General features: G+C 38.5%; 1 protein-coding gene across 3 annotated transcripts in view; it reads right to left on the bottom strand.

Annotated features, from left to right (window-relative positions):
• Positions 1-16,228, bottom strand: part of nphp4 (nephronophthisis 4) — a 184,706-nt gene that overhangs the window by 146,426 nt on the left and 22,052 nt on the right. For all 3 annotated transcript variants that reach the window (XM_080899956.1, XM_080899957.1, XM_080899958.1), the window contains exons 4-5: positions 15,929-15,993; positions 2,051-2,200 (exon numbers count right to left, since the gene is read on the bottom strand). In XM_080899956.1, the coding sequence (XP_080756082.1) occupies positions 2,051-2,200; positions 15,929-15,993 (215 nt within the window). The remainder of the gene's footprint in view (positions 1-2,050; positions 2,201-15,928; positions 15,994-16,228) is intronic.

The raw sequence follows: 16,228 nt of genomic DNA, 5'->3' as shown, positions 1-16,228 counted from the left end.
CTCTGCTGCTCACAGCCCCAGAACATGAAGAGGATTAGCCTGCTACCATACCTCCCACTGACTCCCAATGATTATAGCTCTGCACTGTCAGACTTCATTACATTCCCCCTTAGAAACTCACTTTCTAAGTACTGCAGACATTTCAACTTCTGATGGAACTAAGTTTGTAAAAAAGGGAATAACTATGATGAATGTCCCGTATGTTATTGTGACAGCTTGAAGGAGAAAAGTGAGAAGCGGTTGATCTATATAATATAAGATCAGACATGACATGTTAAATGATTTTGACTGAGCAGTGTCATATTACTCAGGTGACATCACTCCAACTCTAAACTCACTGGGGTGTTGAAAGGGGACAAAATGTGCAACAAGTACACACAATCTGTAGTACACATGAGTGCAGGTACACCCAATAAAATTCTCAATCTGTCACAATACTTTACTAACTGGTAAGTAGCTGCACAATTATGCTCTTTAGGCTCACTTTTGCCCCTTTTACTTTCCACTGAACTAAGGTGTTGAGGCCTCAGTCCCCCAGGCCTAACCCCCCGATCTTGCTGCAGTTGCTAGGTGAAATCGGTCACAAAGAGGGTGCTACAACAAAAACCTCATGATTGCTTTGGATACTAGAAAATTGCAGCAGCCACTCATTTACATGGAAGAGGCCAACTTGTTTGTAAACTACTGCAAAAGTTGAAAAGGTTGACTGAAAAAAAAGAATGTTTGCTGTAACTTCCCACTAAAGCTAACATGTTTCAAAAGGTGCAACATTTTTTTTGAAGGTTAACGGTCTCTGTTTTTTGTTTGTGTAACACTTTTCACTTTCACTACTGTTCTGCAACTATTTAGCAAGTGTTTGCAGACAAGCTGGAATCCTTCTTGAAGAATGTGAGTGACCACAGCAATTTGCTAGTGAGCAAAGCAATTGCAAGGAGTTTTCCATGAAGCATCATATTCTTCTGTGCAACCAACTTCACCTAGCAACACCAAGCAACCTGCAGCAACCACTCGCCAGCCAAATGAGGATTACGCATTTTTCTCTTGTGACCAGTTACCAGATGGTCCTAAACACTCTCTAGGCTTGTGGTGTGTTTGGGGCTTTATCCTTCTCTCTGAAATTTTATAAGGTCTTGTACTTCATAAGTGAACTGACGCTTTAAGATGGGCAAAGGCACACCACATTAACAGCCAACCTTATTGGGGGGGGGGGTGTCTGTAGAAGCATATATTGAATAAATGAGTAAAAGGCAAAAGTAGGCTGATTAGTCAAGACAATGACTAACAAGTAACTTCTCCTGCTCACAGGCCTCATGACAGTCATTAGGATTTAATGTGTTTAAAATAATCTTAATGAGAGTAACAATCCAGCCACATAAGCTGAAGGCAAACAATTTGAATTCACCCAGCTGTAAAAACCAAAACTCAGACTTACAGATATTCAATTCATTAGGGAGCTTTCGTCTTACGCTGATCTCAAAACATATCAATATTTTTCTAAAGTAGTTCACACAATGAATATTCATACGTATTTTAACTGACATGCTGCTTTGTACTCTTGCAGGCTGACATATTAACACAAACTCTGACGAGGAGTGCATAACTAAGTACACATGAGTACTCCTCGCTATGTACTAGATGCGCCTGCTCCCAGTCATTCAAAACATGTACAGTATCTCACATCGATAAAAAAGAAAGCTTAGATGCTGTCCCTACTTGTGAAAACTGTCGTTTCCACAACACACTGCTTTCCTCCCGAGGTCCTTACATGCACATAAACTTATGTCATAAAGTTTATTGAACTCAAATAGGCACAGAATCAACTTTTCTTTCTTCAGTTTTGGTACATTGTGTGGTTGAATTTAGAACAGCTCTAGGCTTCATTTCTTTTGGTTGCATGAAGGTATGTCACAGCATGTAGCAGTCAAAGTTGGGTGAGTGACAATTATTGTTTGGTGGTGCAAGCAAAGGAAAAGAATGGGTTTCAGGGCGCAGCATGTCCTATTTAAAAGGCCCTTAAGATCCTAAAATTTCTCAGTGATGTAAAGTTTACCTGTCGGGGAAGCTACTAGTCCAGGAATGTTCTCTTCCCCGGATACAAGGACATTCTCTGGAAAGAGGTGCAGGACAGAATCCAGTGCAGGATGTTTTTTCAGGACACAGGCCAAATGTGCTCCTTCAATAATCTTCAACATATTATGATCTGCAAAAGGAGACATACAGCAAATTTACGTTGAATGTTCTGCACGCATTTCATGACAAATAGGCAAACTCTTCTTCGGCATGAAGCTGGACACTCTGGTGACAGTGGCAGAGAAAAGGACATTAAAGAAACTGATGGACATTATGGACAATGCTGGGCATCCTCTGCACACGGCCATAAACAACCAGAAGAGTCTGTTCAGTGACAGGTTGCTTCTCCCCAAGACAAGAACTAACAGACTTAAAAACTCCTTTGTCCCACACGCCATCAGACTGTTTAACTCCTCTCTGGAGGGGAGAGGGAGGGGAAACAGGAGGACAAAGGAGGGGGGAACAACTAAGCTGTAGTGCCTCTGCACCTCACTGTACAATACCTTGTGCAATACTTTTTGTAAATAGTCAACAGTGCAATAGACTCAATACTTGAAATGTGCAATTCACTTGTATTTTTATTTTTTATTCCTATTTATTCTATTTATCCCCTTTGTATATTTTATTTATATTTGTCTCTGTATTTATATGTGTGTGTGTGTGTGTGTGTGTGTGTGTGTGTGTGTGTGTGTGTGTGTGTGTGTGTGTGTGTGTGTATATATATATATATAACAGTTCTGTAACTGTAACTTTGGTCGTTGCTGTGCTTTTTTTGGAAGTCGAATTTCCCAGAGGAACCCACCCGAGGGATTAATAAAGTTCTATCTTATCTTATCTTATCTTATCTTATCTGAATCCAAATGAGAAAGATATGCTGTTTTACCCTGTCATTATCCTCAAGTTCCCCAGAAAAATGTTATCCATCTCCTTGGCACGATGCAATCTAATATTTCTCCAGAAGCAGGGATTCACCTGACACCCAACACACATAGACGCTTTCATTTTTCAATATTCCATTTTTGCTGTTCGTGACTTATGTGCAATGTTCCATTACACTCCAAGCATCATTTTCCAGGGCTGAAACTGAAATGACAACAATTCAACTTGGAAAACACGCTCGTCCAGAGGGGCACTGCAGCGTAGATGAGACACAAGGTATGAGCAATAAAGCAGACATTGTCATCATTCAAGGAGGTCGTCCAATGACAAGCAACAACCCACAACTCCTGCCATCAACACAAAGCACAGATCATTTGGAAGGTGAGTCAAGTGGAGTTTGATGCGCTGCGTATGTTGGTTTCCTTCAAGCCTGGCAAAGCATTGCAATCTTTCTCTCTGACAGGGTTAATGACTGCACCTTCAACAGCATCAGTAACAATCAATACATGATGCTCCATTCACTTCAGTAGCTTGTTTCAAGACAATGGCATTGAGGAACCTAAAGGTAACACATAAGCAGTAGAATATGCATATTTTTGAAAGTGGTTGCTGGAAATCGCTGTGAAATCGATTGCTAAAGCTCCAGGCACACTGACCTAGAGGCTGGTCAGTGACCTGCAGTAATAACTGATCAACCCAGTTCCACCCCATCTGATCCTTGTCCTGTTTTTAATGCCCATATCTAACCTTTCATGTACGAGTGGTGACATATACCAGCAAATATATATATGTCTACAAATGGAAATAATGTTTTTTGTTTGTTTGGTTGTTTTAATGATAGTGGTCATGACTGGATATGACTGATATATAAATATAATATATAGTATATTTAAAGGGGCAAGATCTGGGTATTAGAATACAAACACAAAAAGTTTTGAAAAGCAGATGATTTACAGTCTTGTAGAACCGTAAAGTGTCAATAAACACTTAATCATATTTTACCAAATTAACAAATACTAAAAATTACCCTTATAGATATATTTTTTTATTTAGTTATTTACTTTTCCAAAATTATATAATCTTAATTTTAGTTTTCATCTTAGGCGACCAAAATGTTTTGTTCCTGGCTATTATTTTCATTTCGTTTTAATTAATTATCATAACCTTGTTGCTAACTCTTCACCCACCATGTCTTCAGCCTCAAACTATTCAGGAAAAATATAAAATTGAAAAATATATTTTTACATCACAAGTTGGATCCATAACAGAGTGCTACAGTGTTTTACAAACTCTCAGGGAATCCAGGGTTCAAGATGTGATTAAAATTTAATGGGCAGATCCAACTGAAGGCAGTTTAACTTTAACCTCTAACACAAATAGACTGTTTGACTTTGGTTTGCTATTGATGTTAAATTCTACCACTTTGCTTTGAAAAATAATAATTAAAAAAAATTACCTTCTACGTTTTTTTTCTTTTCTTTTTTTTGATTTTGTAAATTCATCACAACAGTTAGAAAAGGCCAAACTACACTACAGTGTATGTTTCCTACATACAAGGTTAAAAATGAGCTCAGCCCTAACAGCACTGCAGTATGGTTAAAGATCTTTAATGCTTGCGAGTACTCACTCCGACAAGTAACCCCCCTGCAGTTTGGGGTTTTATAGGATTACCTTTGTGTCATTTCGGATCTTCCACAGTATGAGCCCTGCCAAAATATTCTCTGCAACTCCTCCTATCCTATTTATGGATACCCTTTTGTCTGCTCTGTGGAAGGCACAATGTTGTGCTTGAAACTCTCATCAGATTTGTACATTTCCTTTTTCGCCTTGCAAAGGAGTTGTGCAAACGATTAAAGACTGTTAATGGTATATGTTAATACAAATACAATGTCTGTGAATGTGCCCGCAAAAACTCAGTCTACTCTCTTCTTTAGACCAAAGCACCAGGCATCAAAATATGATGAGGCAGCACTGCAGTTATAAGAAAAACTACTCAAAATCCAGTAGTCTGGAAAAATTGCTGAATCTCAGCCACACAGAAGCAGTTTTTTCCCCTGTATGCATCAGAGTTTGGAAAATAAAAAGAACAAAGTTCACTGGTATAAAAATCTATCACAAACATGTATATTTAAGCTAAAAAAAATTAAATTAAAAATAAAAAAATAAAAATCAGCAAAACAAACAATGTTAGTTTTTCTCGTCCAACTGCACAGAATAATATTTTTATGAAAAGCTGTTGAAGTCCCAAAAAGGATGGACAGAACGTCCATTTCGGATGTAGACTGCTTTTCATTCATTTTCAGGGCAGCGCTAGTACCTTTATCGCTAAAGTCATTGAAAGGGGATTGAGAAGGAAAGAAGATGATGGAGTATATCACTGTGTTCCCCTCCCTGTCTATGACTCATCCCACACAAACCCTTTAACTCTCTCTACCAGTACAAAAAAAGTGCTTATGTCAAAATCCAACAAAAAAAGATGAAGTAGAAGAAGAAGAAAAGGGGTTTGGGGAAAATTCTAAGATTGTCGTACTGTGTCACCTGTTCTACAGACGTTTTTAGTGGCAACAGCAGCTCTCGCTAAAAGGGTGTTTCTTACCATGAACACACAGGAGGGAGGGAAAAGTAGGATGGGCAGAGAAAGGAAAAGGGAAAAGAAACACAGAACTTTCCTGACACAGATGGTGCCCAGGTGTCTGCAACTTTTTCATCTTTTATTTCGTGTTATTCATTATGCATCAAGCTTGGGTTTCAGTCAGATGCTGTGCATAGATTAGAAAACTACCCCAAAATTTCCTTACAGCAGAGTGTGGTACCGCAGAGTCAGTTGAGCAGCAACTTGGCAAGAGATGTGAAACCGAGAAACTGGAGAGCGGGGGGAGGGGGGGGGGGAGAACAAAAAAATGGCTCGGCATCAAACAGAGGTAGTGGTTTTGGGAGAAGGTTGTGTAGAAGAAGTAATAAAGATGAGAGCTTAGGCATTACTGAAAGTCAAGCACATACAGGGGCACTTGTTAGTTTAACATTTGCTGGCTTTATATTCATTTTTTGCAGTGAATCAAACTTACTACATTAAATACATAATTCATTATGTTAGGTTACAGAGTTTTTCAGTACAAGTTAAACTATGTCATTTTGATTGGAAGAGTGTAAGAAACATCAGATCAACTTTAGTCGTTTTGTTTTTTAAGATGCTCATTTGCTTCAACTGAATGATAAATAGGTACCGCAGCAGCTTGTGTCTACAAATCAGGCTTAACTGTACTGCATTCAGGTTCAGGGTGAATCAGAGATCACGGTGTGACAGCGACAGCCATATAATACTCAGCAGTGTGAAGCAGGCGTGTAATGAATGACATCACTCAACTGTGAGGTGAGCTATTAAGGTAACTACCAGCGGGAGGGAAAGATACTGTCGTCTGAGACATGATGAAGAGGGAAATATTGTACACAAGGGTGTAGAGACCACCTGTGAGATACAAAGGGATGAGTGAGAAGAGGATCAATCGCTTTTGGGACCTTGTTAATTCTCTTTAATAAGTGCAATGTTCTGGCTGTATTTACAAGACAAGGTACTAAATCATTACCAATATGATTATTAGGATTTACTATAATTAGCACATCTGAATCATATGGACTCCTGCAGGGAGGCGATACACTGGATAAAAATCTACAGAACTACTGGTTTATCTGTCGAAACCAATTCCTTTTATTTTGACTTTTTTAATTTGTTTTCTTTGATCAGAATTTAGAGTATACTCTAAATCAAGATCTAACAGTTTCCTAATGTGTGTGCATTAAATCATAATGACATTGGTGATATAGCTAATTACTCAGGACTATTTGGCAGAGCTGTTCAGCAGGAAATTTTTCAGTATTTTGGGGGGTAATTTGAGCTCCCAGACTATTAACTAAGTAAATAGATTCAAATCCAAGTCATCTGGCAAGTCCAAATTTCTCTCTCAAGCCTCACATCAAAGGTTCTATTAGCTACTTGTCCACTCACATTACTTAAAAATTTAAAACATTTATTTTATCTTAAAATGAATTCTAATAGGCCTGTGGTGATTCATCAAGTAAGTCAGATTACAAAAAACTGATGCAAATTCTTTGCTTTGCTGGCTCGTTTCAATCCACACAAGAATGTACGGCTCAGTGGTCACTCTCACGACCCGATCCAGAAACCCAGTTGGTTCTACGCATGAGAAAAAAATGTCTGTATTACCTTTACTGTATTATGTGCACTGTCGTTTTATTAAAAAAAAATAAAACGTCATAATAACATATTTTTTAACTGTCAGGTGGCAGCATGGTGGCGCTGTGGTTAGCACTGTTGCCTCGCAGCAACTCCACATCTGCCCGGGGCGTTTCTGTGTGGAGCTTGCATGCTCTCCCTGTGTCTGCATCTGGGTACTCCCACAGTCCAAAGGGGTTTAATTTATTGGTGATTCTAAATTGTTCATAGATGTGAATGTAAGTGTGAATGGTTGTCTGTCTCTCTGTGGGCCTGCAACAGACTGGCAGCCTGTCCAGGGTGTACCCTGCCTATGGCCCTATAATAGCTTAGATGGGCTCCTACCGTGCTGGTGCAAATAGGCACCAGCCTATCTAGAGGAAGTTGATCTAGCTGCGACCAGTGCTGTGTTTAATCAGTTACCAAGAGATATACAGCAAGAAAAACCTCACCATGATGATGACTTCAACCTAGCTCAATTTGAGCCTCAAGGAGTTGCATCCGATAAAAAGCATTGTTTAAGTGCAAACTAAACATAGCAGTGACAAAAGCAAACACTTTTGTAGCATTTACAGCAATAACTCTGCTGAAAGCACTGAAAAACCTCCTTTTTGGCCACAGATAGGATTTTTAAGTGTGTAATTGACAAAATCTGTCATGACACAACCTTTCTATCCTCTTATGCTCAGACATACACAATAAATTAATGCATCATGGCTTCAAATAAGGCTATGCTAATGTGAACACAATGTACCATCTGTGTGTCCTCTCATCACATTAACAGGTCCCCAGAGCAGCTCTCGATCCTCATTTCAGTTTTTCTTCTCTCTGCGTCTTCCCCTTTTCTCCCAGTTGGTTGAGAGGAGAAGCTTAGATCAGGCCAATGAGCATACTGCCTCCCTTCATGCTTTTATCCTTTAAGACTTTCAAAAGCCCCACGGCAACTTCCTTCCTTTCATTTTTCCTCCTTTTCCCATTTCCTGCCTCTTGACCCTGACTCCAGCACTGGAAAATGGGGGGTTTTTGACTTCTTTGCTGCCACCATTTTCTCCTGTCTTAAGCTCTCTCCAATTCAAATTGTATAATGAAACTCAATACGGAAGGACAATTGTATGCCTTTTATATGAACTGTGTTTTATAGACTAGAGCAGTGTTTAACCATTGAAGCAAACTTTATCTTCTGCTGGAAGATGAAATATGTTTATCTAAGGTGTCATGTTTTTAGAGTCATGAAACACTTTTGTTTGTCTTCTTTTAATAAGGCCAGGCTGCACTAGTCTTTTTTTCCCAACATCTGACCTTATTTATCAGATAATTTACCCTGATGTTCATTTCAATTATATGACAAGAATTAGGTGTCTTTTATTTACTTTGCCAGTGTTTGTTCAGCAAAAAACAGAAGAAAATGAATAAAACAATTCTTAAAAAAGAATTACATTTCATCACATTATGACTGAGGTTCTTCACCCACAGGTGGCGCTGAAAGAGTGAAGTTAAAGCCAAAGTAGCTTGGGCTGGTGTGAAAATACTTTTGTCATATTAATCTTTTGCTCTGTCTACATCTTTGCTCCACTGGTTTTCTGATATAAAGGTCACCAAGCCTATGCCTAAAATTAGTAACAATTTAAGTGTATGTGGTCTAGTAAAAGAAAAATCTAAATGTCAAGACAATTCACATACACTTAAAGAATAAAAAAGATGCTTGCTTACCCAGTATCACGGGTTTCAAATAAGTCTACAGCATTTCAGAATAATAATTCTCCCCTCATTTTATCACTGAACACTGTAGGTGCTTCACATTTAAATAACCCAGTTTTGCAATCCCCATAGACTGAATACAGAAGATGGACAAAGCCCCATGTGGCATCTCATATTGGTTTGTGATCTCAGTTTTGAAGCCTGTATTTTAGCTTATCACTATCACAATACTTAGATCATACGGTAGAGGACATAGTTACGCTAGAGTTTTGCTAGAAATCCTGGTTAGTAAGATGCATCTATAGACTGTATAAGTGCATCGCCAGACATATCTTGTAATTGTTAATAGACATATAGTTAAAAAACAAGAATTTCACTCACCAAAAGTGGAGTACAGACTTTTTATAAGGTATACAAAAGTAACCACACACCAATTTACATTATTTGACAGTTATAATAAAAAGACAGACACAACAGACATAGTTGAAAGCACAAGTTCACTGACCAGAATTAGCTCAGCTGAAGCCCAGCAGAACACTATCGCTACAGCTGCCTGTGTTGCCATCCATTTTACTCAACCAGAGGCAGACAGTCAGTGGTTATATTGGCACTACGACCTGCCATACTAGGCATTCATTATCTTTATAAAATTATGTTGTTATAACAGACTGTGAAACTTTTAAATACATCCATTAACCTTTACTTTCTATATAAACATACACAGAACACAATTTACTGTATGTGTGGGGGGTAAAAGCTCACATTTACGTTTCAGTGGTTTTAGGTGACAGTTTTCAAATAACTGATATTCTTCACTTCAACTTAGTTTTCTAGAATCAAAAAAAAATTACATGTTGAATGGGTTTAGAAACTTTCAGAGCATCAGTCAGCGAGGCCTGTCAGTTTTAAATGCATTTCCCGCCTTGCTTTGTATGCCATAATCTCGTAATAAGTTATATTAAAGAAATGAATCCTCTTTAATTAACTCAAAGTAATAGTGTGTTGGTCAAGTAAAAGCATAGCGTGACCATAATGTCATTTGAATGTGGCTGTAGAAATCTGTCACAACCTTAAATCCCATTTCTTTTTCTCCTGTCCAAAAGCACATGAACTTGAATTTGCTGACATTTGGATTGATTCGGTCCATTTTCAAACGTACGCTTCACTCACTCTTTCCATTGATCTATCTTTATTTTTATGTAGAGAAGAACCCCATGAATGCATTTTCCCATGAAAAATTGCAAAAAGGAAACAAAAGTTGCTACTGATTCATTTTAAGGCTTTATATTGTGATTTAGCAGACAATTCTCAGTAGATTGTTTTGATAAAGGCTGCATTTTGCCCCGCAAACAGTGGAAAGAATGCTTGTCCGGCTGAGTGTGCCTACAAATAAAGCACAAGTGGTGGCCTCAAAAAAGAAAATTAGGTCTATTCAGGGCCGTAGAGTGCGACCAATTTGGTCGCAAATGCGACCAAATTTTTCAGTGGTGCGACTAAAAATAAATATTTGGTCGCACACTGTTCCGGTAAAAAAAAAAAAATCTCTGCAACTCTCCTTGTGGTCAACAACAGACACACAACCAATCAGAGATAGTCAGGGGCGGGACCTCTCTGATTGGCCGTGGTCCAGTTGAAAGTGCAGGTGGAAGAGAGAGCTTATAGCTTGAATAAAGCGATATCAATTCATTAACGGATTCCACACAAAGACCTAAACACAGAGCGGACCCGACACATCAGAATCAGCTTCGTCTTTCTCGGCTTTCTCACCCGACGGCCCGAACACGGACACGCTGTCGGAGCTTAGCGATTCTTCGGGTCCGCGCTGTGTTTAGGTCTTTTTGCGCTGATTCTGAGCTGCAGGTTTTGTCTCTCTCCAACCAAAATTCGCCGAGCCAGCAGCAAAAGAAGCAGCAAACTGCGCTTCACATTTGATCAATGTCATCATGAATTCCCTCTGACTTTTGCTGTTTTGCTTCCACCACGATAAAAATCCCACTTCCTGCACAGCTCTCTCTCTCTCTCTCTCTCTGTACTTCAGGAACAGTTTCCCGTCTCAAATCTGTTTTCTGCATTATTCATTCGCTTATTACCCACCAGTCTACCGTTGTTTACAGCGCTTTTTCTTTTTCCACTTAAATGACCTCGGACAAGAAAGCCTAATTTCTGCTGTTCAATACTGAAGAAATATAAATTTCTTAAAATTATGCAAAATTGTAGAATATTGCAGAATATTTTTAAGGTTATCTGCTATAAAAAGCCAGACCAGGAAAATCTCCTTCATGTTTTCCTGTGTTTTATTCTCAGTTACTTTCACACAAAGGCATCTGCTGTGATTTTCACAATTCTGATGAAGTCTCATGTGTATCAGTACTGATAAATGATCAGAATTATAATATTTCTGACTGTCTGAGGCTAAATTGAATCAAATCAGGACTTTGAGAACCGTAATCGAATGGATTATAGAAATCAGTGATGATACTCAGCCCTAGTGAGCAGCCTAGGCCTGAGAGAAGTGGATGTACTGTAGCTGTGGGTAATAAGAAAAGATGAAAAGAACTATTGATAACTTTTTTGTTAAGTTAAGGCCTGATCTGTCTGAAATTCATAGCCAGTGCTCTGACACGGTGCCATCAATATTTGAATGCTGAAAAAGCACAATGTATCCAGAAAACACATTATATGCTGCAATAAATGCACTGCCCAAGTGTCCCCTCTCCCCACGGCCTTTCAGCAGCAGACAGCAGCAAACAGGTCGTCGGAGGAGGCCAAGATGATGATTAAGTTTAACATTTTTTACAATATTGACAAAGCACTTGAAGCACAACTTTGTTAGTTAATAATTTAGAAATTAATATTGTCTGTATGGACTCCCCCCCCCCAAAGAAAGTGCACATGTAAAACTGCGGTGTTAAGCGATGCGGTTGAAAAATTTGAGTGCGCCTAACTTTTGTGCCGGTACGCCTAAATTTTTTAAAGTTAGGCGTACTGGTGCGCCCATGTCAAAAAGTTAGTCTAGAGCCCTGCCATTGTATATAGATGGCTCAAAGTTTTCTTGATGTTTTTGAATAAGGCAGGTTCACACAGTATTTACACAGTACACACAATCACAAAGACATAAATAGAAGCAGTATAAGGTTTAATACATCAATAAACAAGAGAAAAAATACTACAGATTTTTTTGTTTATTGTAATTTTTTTTAAGCTTTTAGCACTTTCATCTTTTTTTCTCCCCCAAAGGGAGAGACTATGTAATTCCATTTGTTCATTTGTCTTTCCGCCTATCTGTCTGACAGATAGGAAAGATTTGATGCTCAAATTTTGTGTGATGGTATAAACCCATAACAGCTAAAGCTGATTACATTTTGGTGAAAATCAGGTCAAGGTCACACACCAAATGTAAAAAGCTTTATATTATCCACAGGTTTTTCATGGATCATCTTCAAACTTCAAACCAATCTACCAGGCCTTGAGGGCATGAGTACCTCAGGTGGCTTAAGTGGGTAACCTTGACCATTAGCTCCCAAGGTCAAAGTTGACCTTGGAAAAAAATTAAAGACACCAAATTAACTATAAGATATATGATGAAAGGCCATGGAGAGAGCTGTACGACATACTTTTTATTTTGATAAAAGTATTTGATAATCACACACTGCCTAAAACCATCACCCTTCAGCACCATGCTTGAGAGCTGGTATGAGGTGTTTGTGCTGATATGCTGTGTTTCACTTTCACCAAACATGGTACTGTGTATTATGGCCAAACATCTCCACTTTGGTCTCATCAGTCCAAGTGGCACTGTTGTAAAAGTCTTTTGTTGAGATACAACTTTGCTGCCAGATTCTTTTTTAGAAAGAACAGGATTTCTCCTGACAACCCTTCCAAACATGCTATTACAGTTCAGTCTTTTCCTAACTGCACTGTCATGAACTTTAACATTTAACATCCTAACTGGGGTAGCTCTTGGGTTTTCTTGCAATTTCTGAGCATTGCACAAACTGACCTTGGGGTGAATTTGCTGGGATGTCCACTTCTGAGAAAACTGTAGCATTGTGCTCCAGACCAGCAGGCTGTCAAAACTTATTATTTTATTCAGATGGTCACACTTACTGAAGATCAGTTAATCAAGTGTATCTATATAGCAACACCTGCCTGCTACTTACCCTTTTATTCCTAATGGAACCAGTAAGTGTGCTATTATTTTTTCACAAGACTGCATAGAGTGCATAGAGATGGAAAAGTGATATGTTTGCTGTGTGTGGTCATTTCTGGACTAAAATGTGTGAGCCCTTAAGCTAGCAGCTTTTATAATTACTATAAGGAAACACCCTCTAATGGTTGCTATCAAGCAAGCATTAGAGGGTTTATAATGCTTGCTATCTCTGTAATATAGCAGACGTGTGGAAATTCAGCCATTTTTTATTTAAATTCATTCACTTTTATTCAATTCAACTTTTAACCCCAGACTCATTTGCAACACATCAAGACATAAAAAAAGATATTATCCTTCTCTAGAGCCACAGTATTTTCAAAAACAAAGTCAGGGAAATTACATAATGTGGAATTGCTAATGAATGAAGGGTAAAAAGAAACATCCTCTAGGGAATGATTTCTCATTATAATTCTTCCACACCATAAGACATGAATGGCCACTATAAGAACGTGCTTAATTCACTTCTGCACAAAATTTTTTTAGACACTTATTTAAAAAATAAAATAAAATAATAAAACCACTCCTAAGTATTCCATGTCACCCAGCAGATAGGGACTGCGGGTCTCTGTCACAGTGGATGAAACTAAAAGTTATTAAAAGTTAAGAAAAAAGGCTTTGGACACAAAAGAGCTACAGCAAAAGCAGCAGCAACATGGCTCTTAAAAGAAAGAAGCAACTTTCGACTAAATAACAGGCTTATGTTTAATAATTCAGAGAGCATAACAGTCCGTTTGAGAGGAGGTTTTCTAATATTCATGTGACATGATAGCCAAGACAGGAACTCTGGCTCTCACTGGGCACCGTGTTATTCATACTGTGAGGCACGTCTGTTTTGTAATTCATAGCCTTGGTTTTAAGTCAAAGACAATTCTAGATCAACCCAGTGCTTTAGCAGAAAACCCAAGAATTATCCAAAACAACTCTAAATCTAAGGTAAACCAGATAACCAAAACTGTCAGCTTTTACCAGGGAGCGAAAACCTGCATTTTGTCTCAAAGGGGGAAAATGGCCTTTTAAAAAAAGCCATTGAGGTCATATAGTCAATAATCCACTGACCAAGTGCTACCTAGGAAAATATTTTCAAGGTGAAGAAGGTGTCTGCTTCAAATGTGTGGCTTAAGCAGGCTTTAGGGTCGGTACAACTGCTGGTGTCAGAAACCCCGTTACATCACACCTCTCTCCTCTCTAACATCAGGTAGGGGATGCCTCTGTCAGCCTATATAAATTTGCAAAATTGATGACTAGATCATCTACGCTAAGAAATGCCCACTCCGGGAATCAGGTTATGTTAGACTTTTTGTCGATTTTAAAAAGGTTAGGGTTATAAAAAATTATGTCATAATGTACCTACAATTTATTTAATCTGTCTCTTTTTCCATTAGCACTAAAACAGTTTTGAAGTGGAAACATTTCTCCCAGGGGAAAAGATCAAAAGTTGGCAAAAGCATCTTAAAACAGGACTTTCCAAGCCTGCCAGGAGTGGCTTCACCAGAAGGAAATCCTGGAGGCTGCCCTTCTTTTGCACAAAGGTGCAGCTGCAGCCTTCTGTGACCCATGGTCCCAGACTCACTTAAAGTCTTTGAGTGAGGATTCTACCATGTAACGCTTGATGTTATGTTAATAAAACAACTGTCAGCTTGAGCACTGTCCTTGAAAATGATTCAGGTCAATTACTCGATGTTACTGTAGATGGACCTCGGAGTTGTAATCTGTCAAAAATGACATGCTTAAAAAAACTGTATATATTTTTTTAATTATTATAACTCTACTGCCTCTGCTGTAAAGTGTTCCTCTCTTTCTAGCCCTTGTTCTTAGTTTGTTACACACACACCTTTGTGGCACTTAGATGTGATCGACCAAATGGAAAATATTTCTGAAAGTTTGCGTCATGATCACTATTTTTAAACAAGATTCAAGCGCTGAGAGGCCATAAAAAAATCTTTATCATCATTACAGTGTGACGTCTGGCTATCTGTCACTGCCTTTTCTCTCTTGAACACCCTCTTTCATGTAAGCTGACCAAAGTGCTATCTTTATGCGATGGTACCTGGTTAAAAAAAAAAAAGTTAAAATACTAGTTGACAAATGACACATCTTTGCGTCACTTTACATGGCAGAGGGCCCACGCAATGCTTCCTGATGTCCCATCATCTCACTATAATTACTATATCTCTGATCTCTATTTCGCATTTGGCTGTCATTCTCTATTATACTGTTTATCAGCTGTAACTTTTTATTCTAGCACCAACTGCAAACAACTGTTTGATTTTCCCCACCAAAGACTTCTTTAGTCATCATTCAAGTTTTAGTATCTCTGTGTCAGTTTAGCTGACCTAAAATAACTGCTGCAACTATTTTATTTTGCTTCCCTGAATTTTGTAGCTCATAGTACAGAGCATTTAGTTTTGTGAGTTAGATTTATGCAGATTGACTCTGTACAAAGAAAAAACTGACAGAACAGGTCACCACTACAATAACGGTAACCTTTCCAAAGGTTACACCTGATGACATAATCCCTTCAGATAGTATGAGCAGCAAATGAATCACAGGTATAACGCACTTTTTGAACAGCTCACATTTTTGTAATGTAGCAAAGTTCAAAACTGTTCAGCTCAAAACATTTGGTTGACAGCCGTTTCTCTAACCCAAACCCCAGCTAAAAATTAAGCGGGCGTCAAAGTTTTATGTCAAATACAGGTAGATTCGCTGGCCTGGAAGTAAATACTGCTAAAGACCACATGCACTGTGGTCCTAGCAGCTTTCATGCCAGAGTACTCTAGTGAAAAATACCTAAAGTGAATACACCTGATAAATAGATAGTATGAATAAAGTATTCTTACAGTCAACAGCGTCCTTTATTAGAGGGTGAAGCAAGGCTCTTGGTGATCCGTGATGTAGATTCAGCCTAGGACGTAAAATAACACCAACACCCATGACTTCACACATAAAGAAAACTCCTATAGATCCCCACATAACAAAAACACACAGGCTACATATAATTCTACTACAGTGGAACCCAGACTTACGAATACCCCATTTAATGAAAAATTCAAGTTATGAAGGCACTTAACGGCAATATTTCTGCCTGTGTTACGGCAAAATGCCAGCGTAATGAAATCCGCTGGCTCTGATTGGCTGAG

Source organism: Rhamphochromis sp. 'chilingali' (genome assembly GCF_963969265.1).
Source record: "Rhamphochromis sp. 'chilingali' genome assembly, chromosome: 12".
Taxonomy (NCBI): domain Eukaryota; kingdom Metazoa; phylum Chordata; class Actinopteri; order Cichliformes; family Cichlidae; genus Rhamphochromis; species Rhamphochromis sp. 'chilingali'.
The sequence above is the reverse complement of the archived record's forward strand: the minus strand, read 5'-3'. Positions and strand labels throughout refer to the sequence as shown.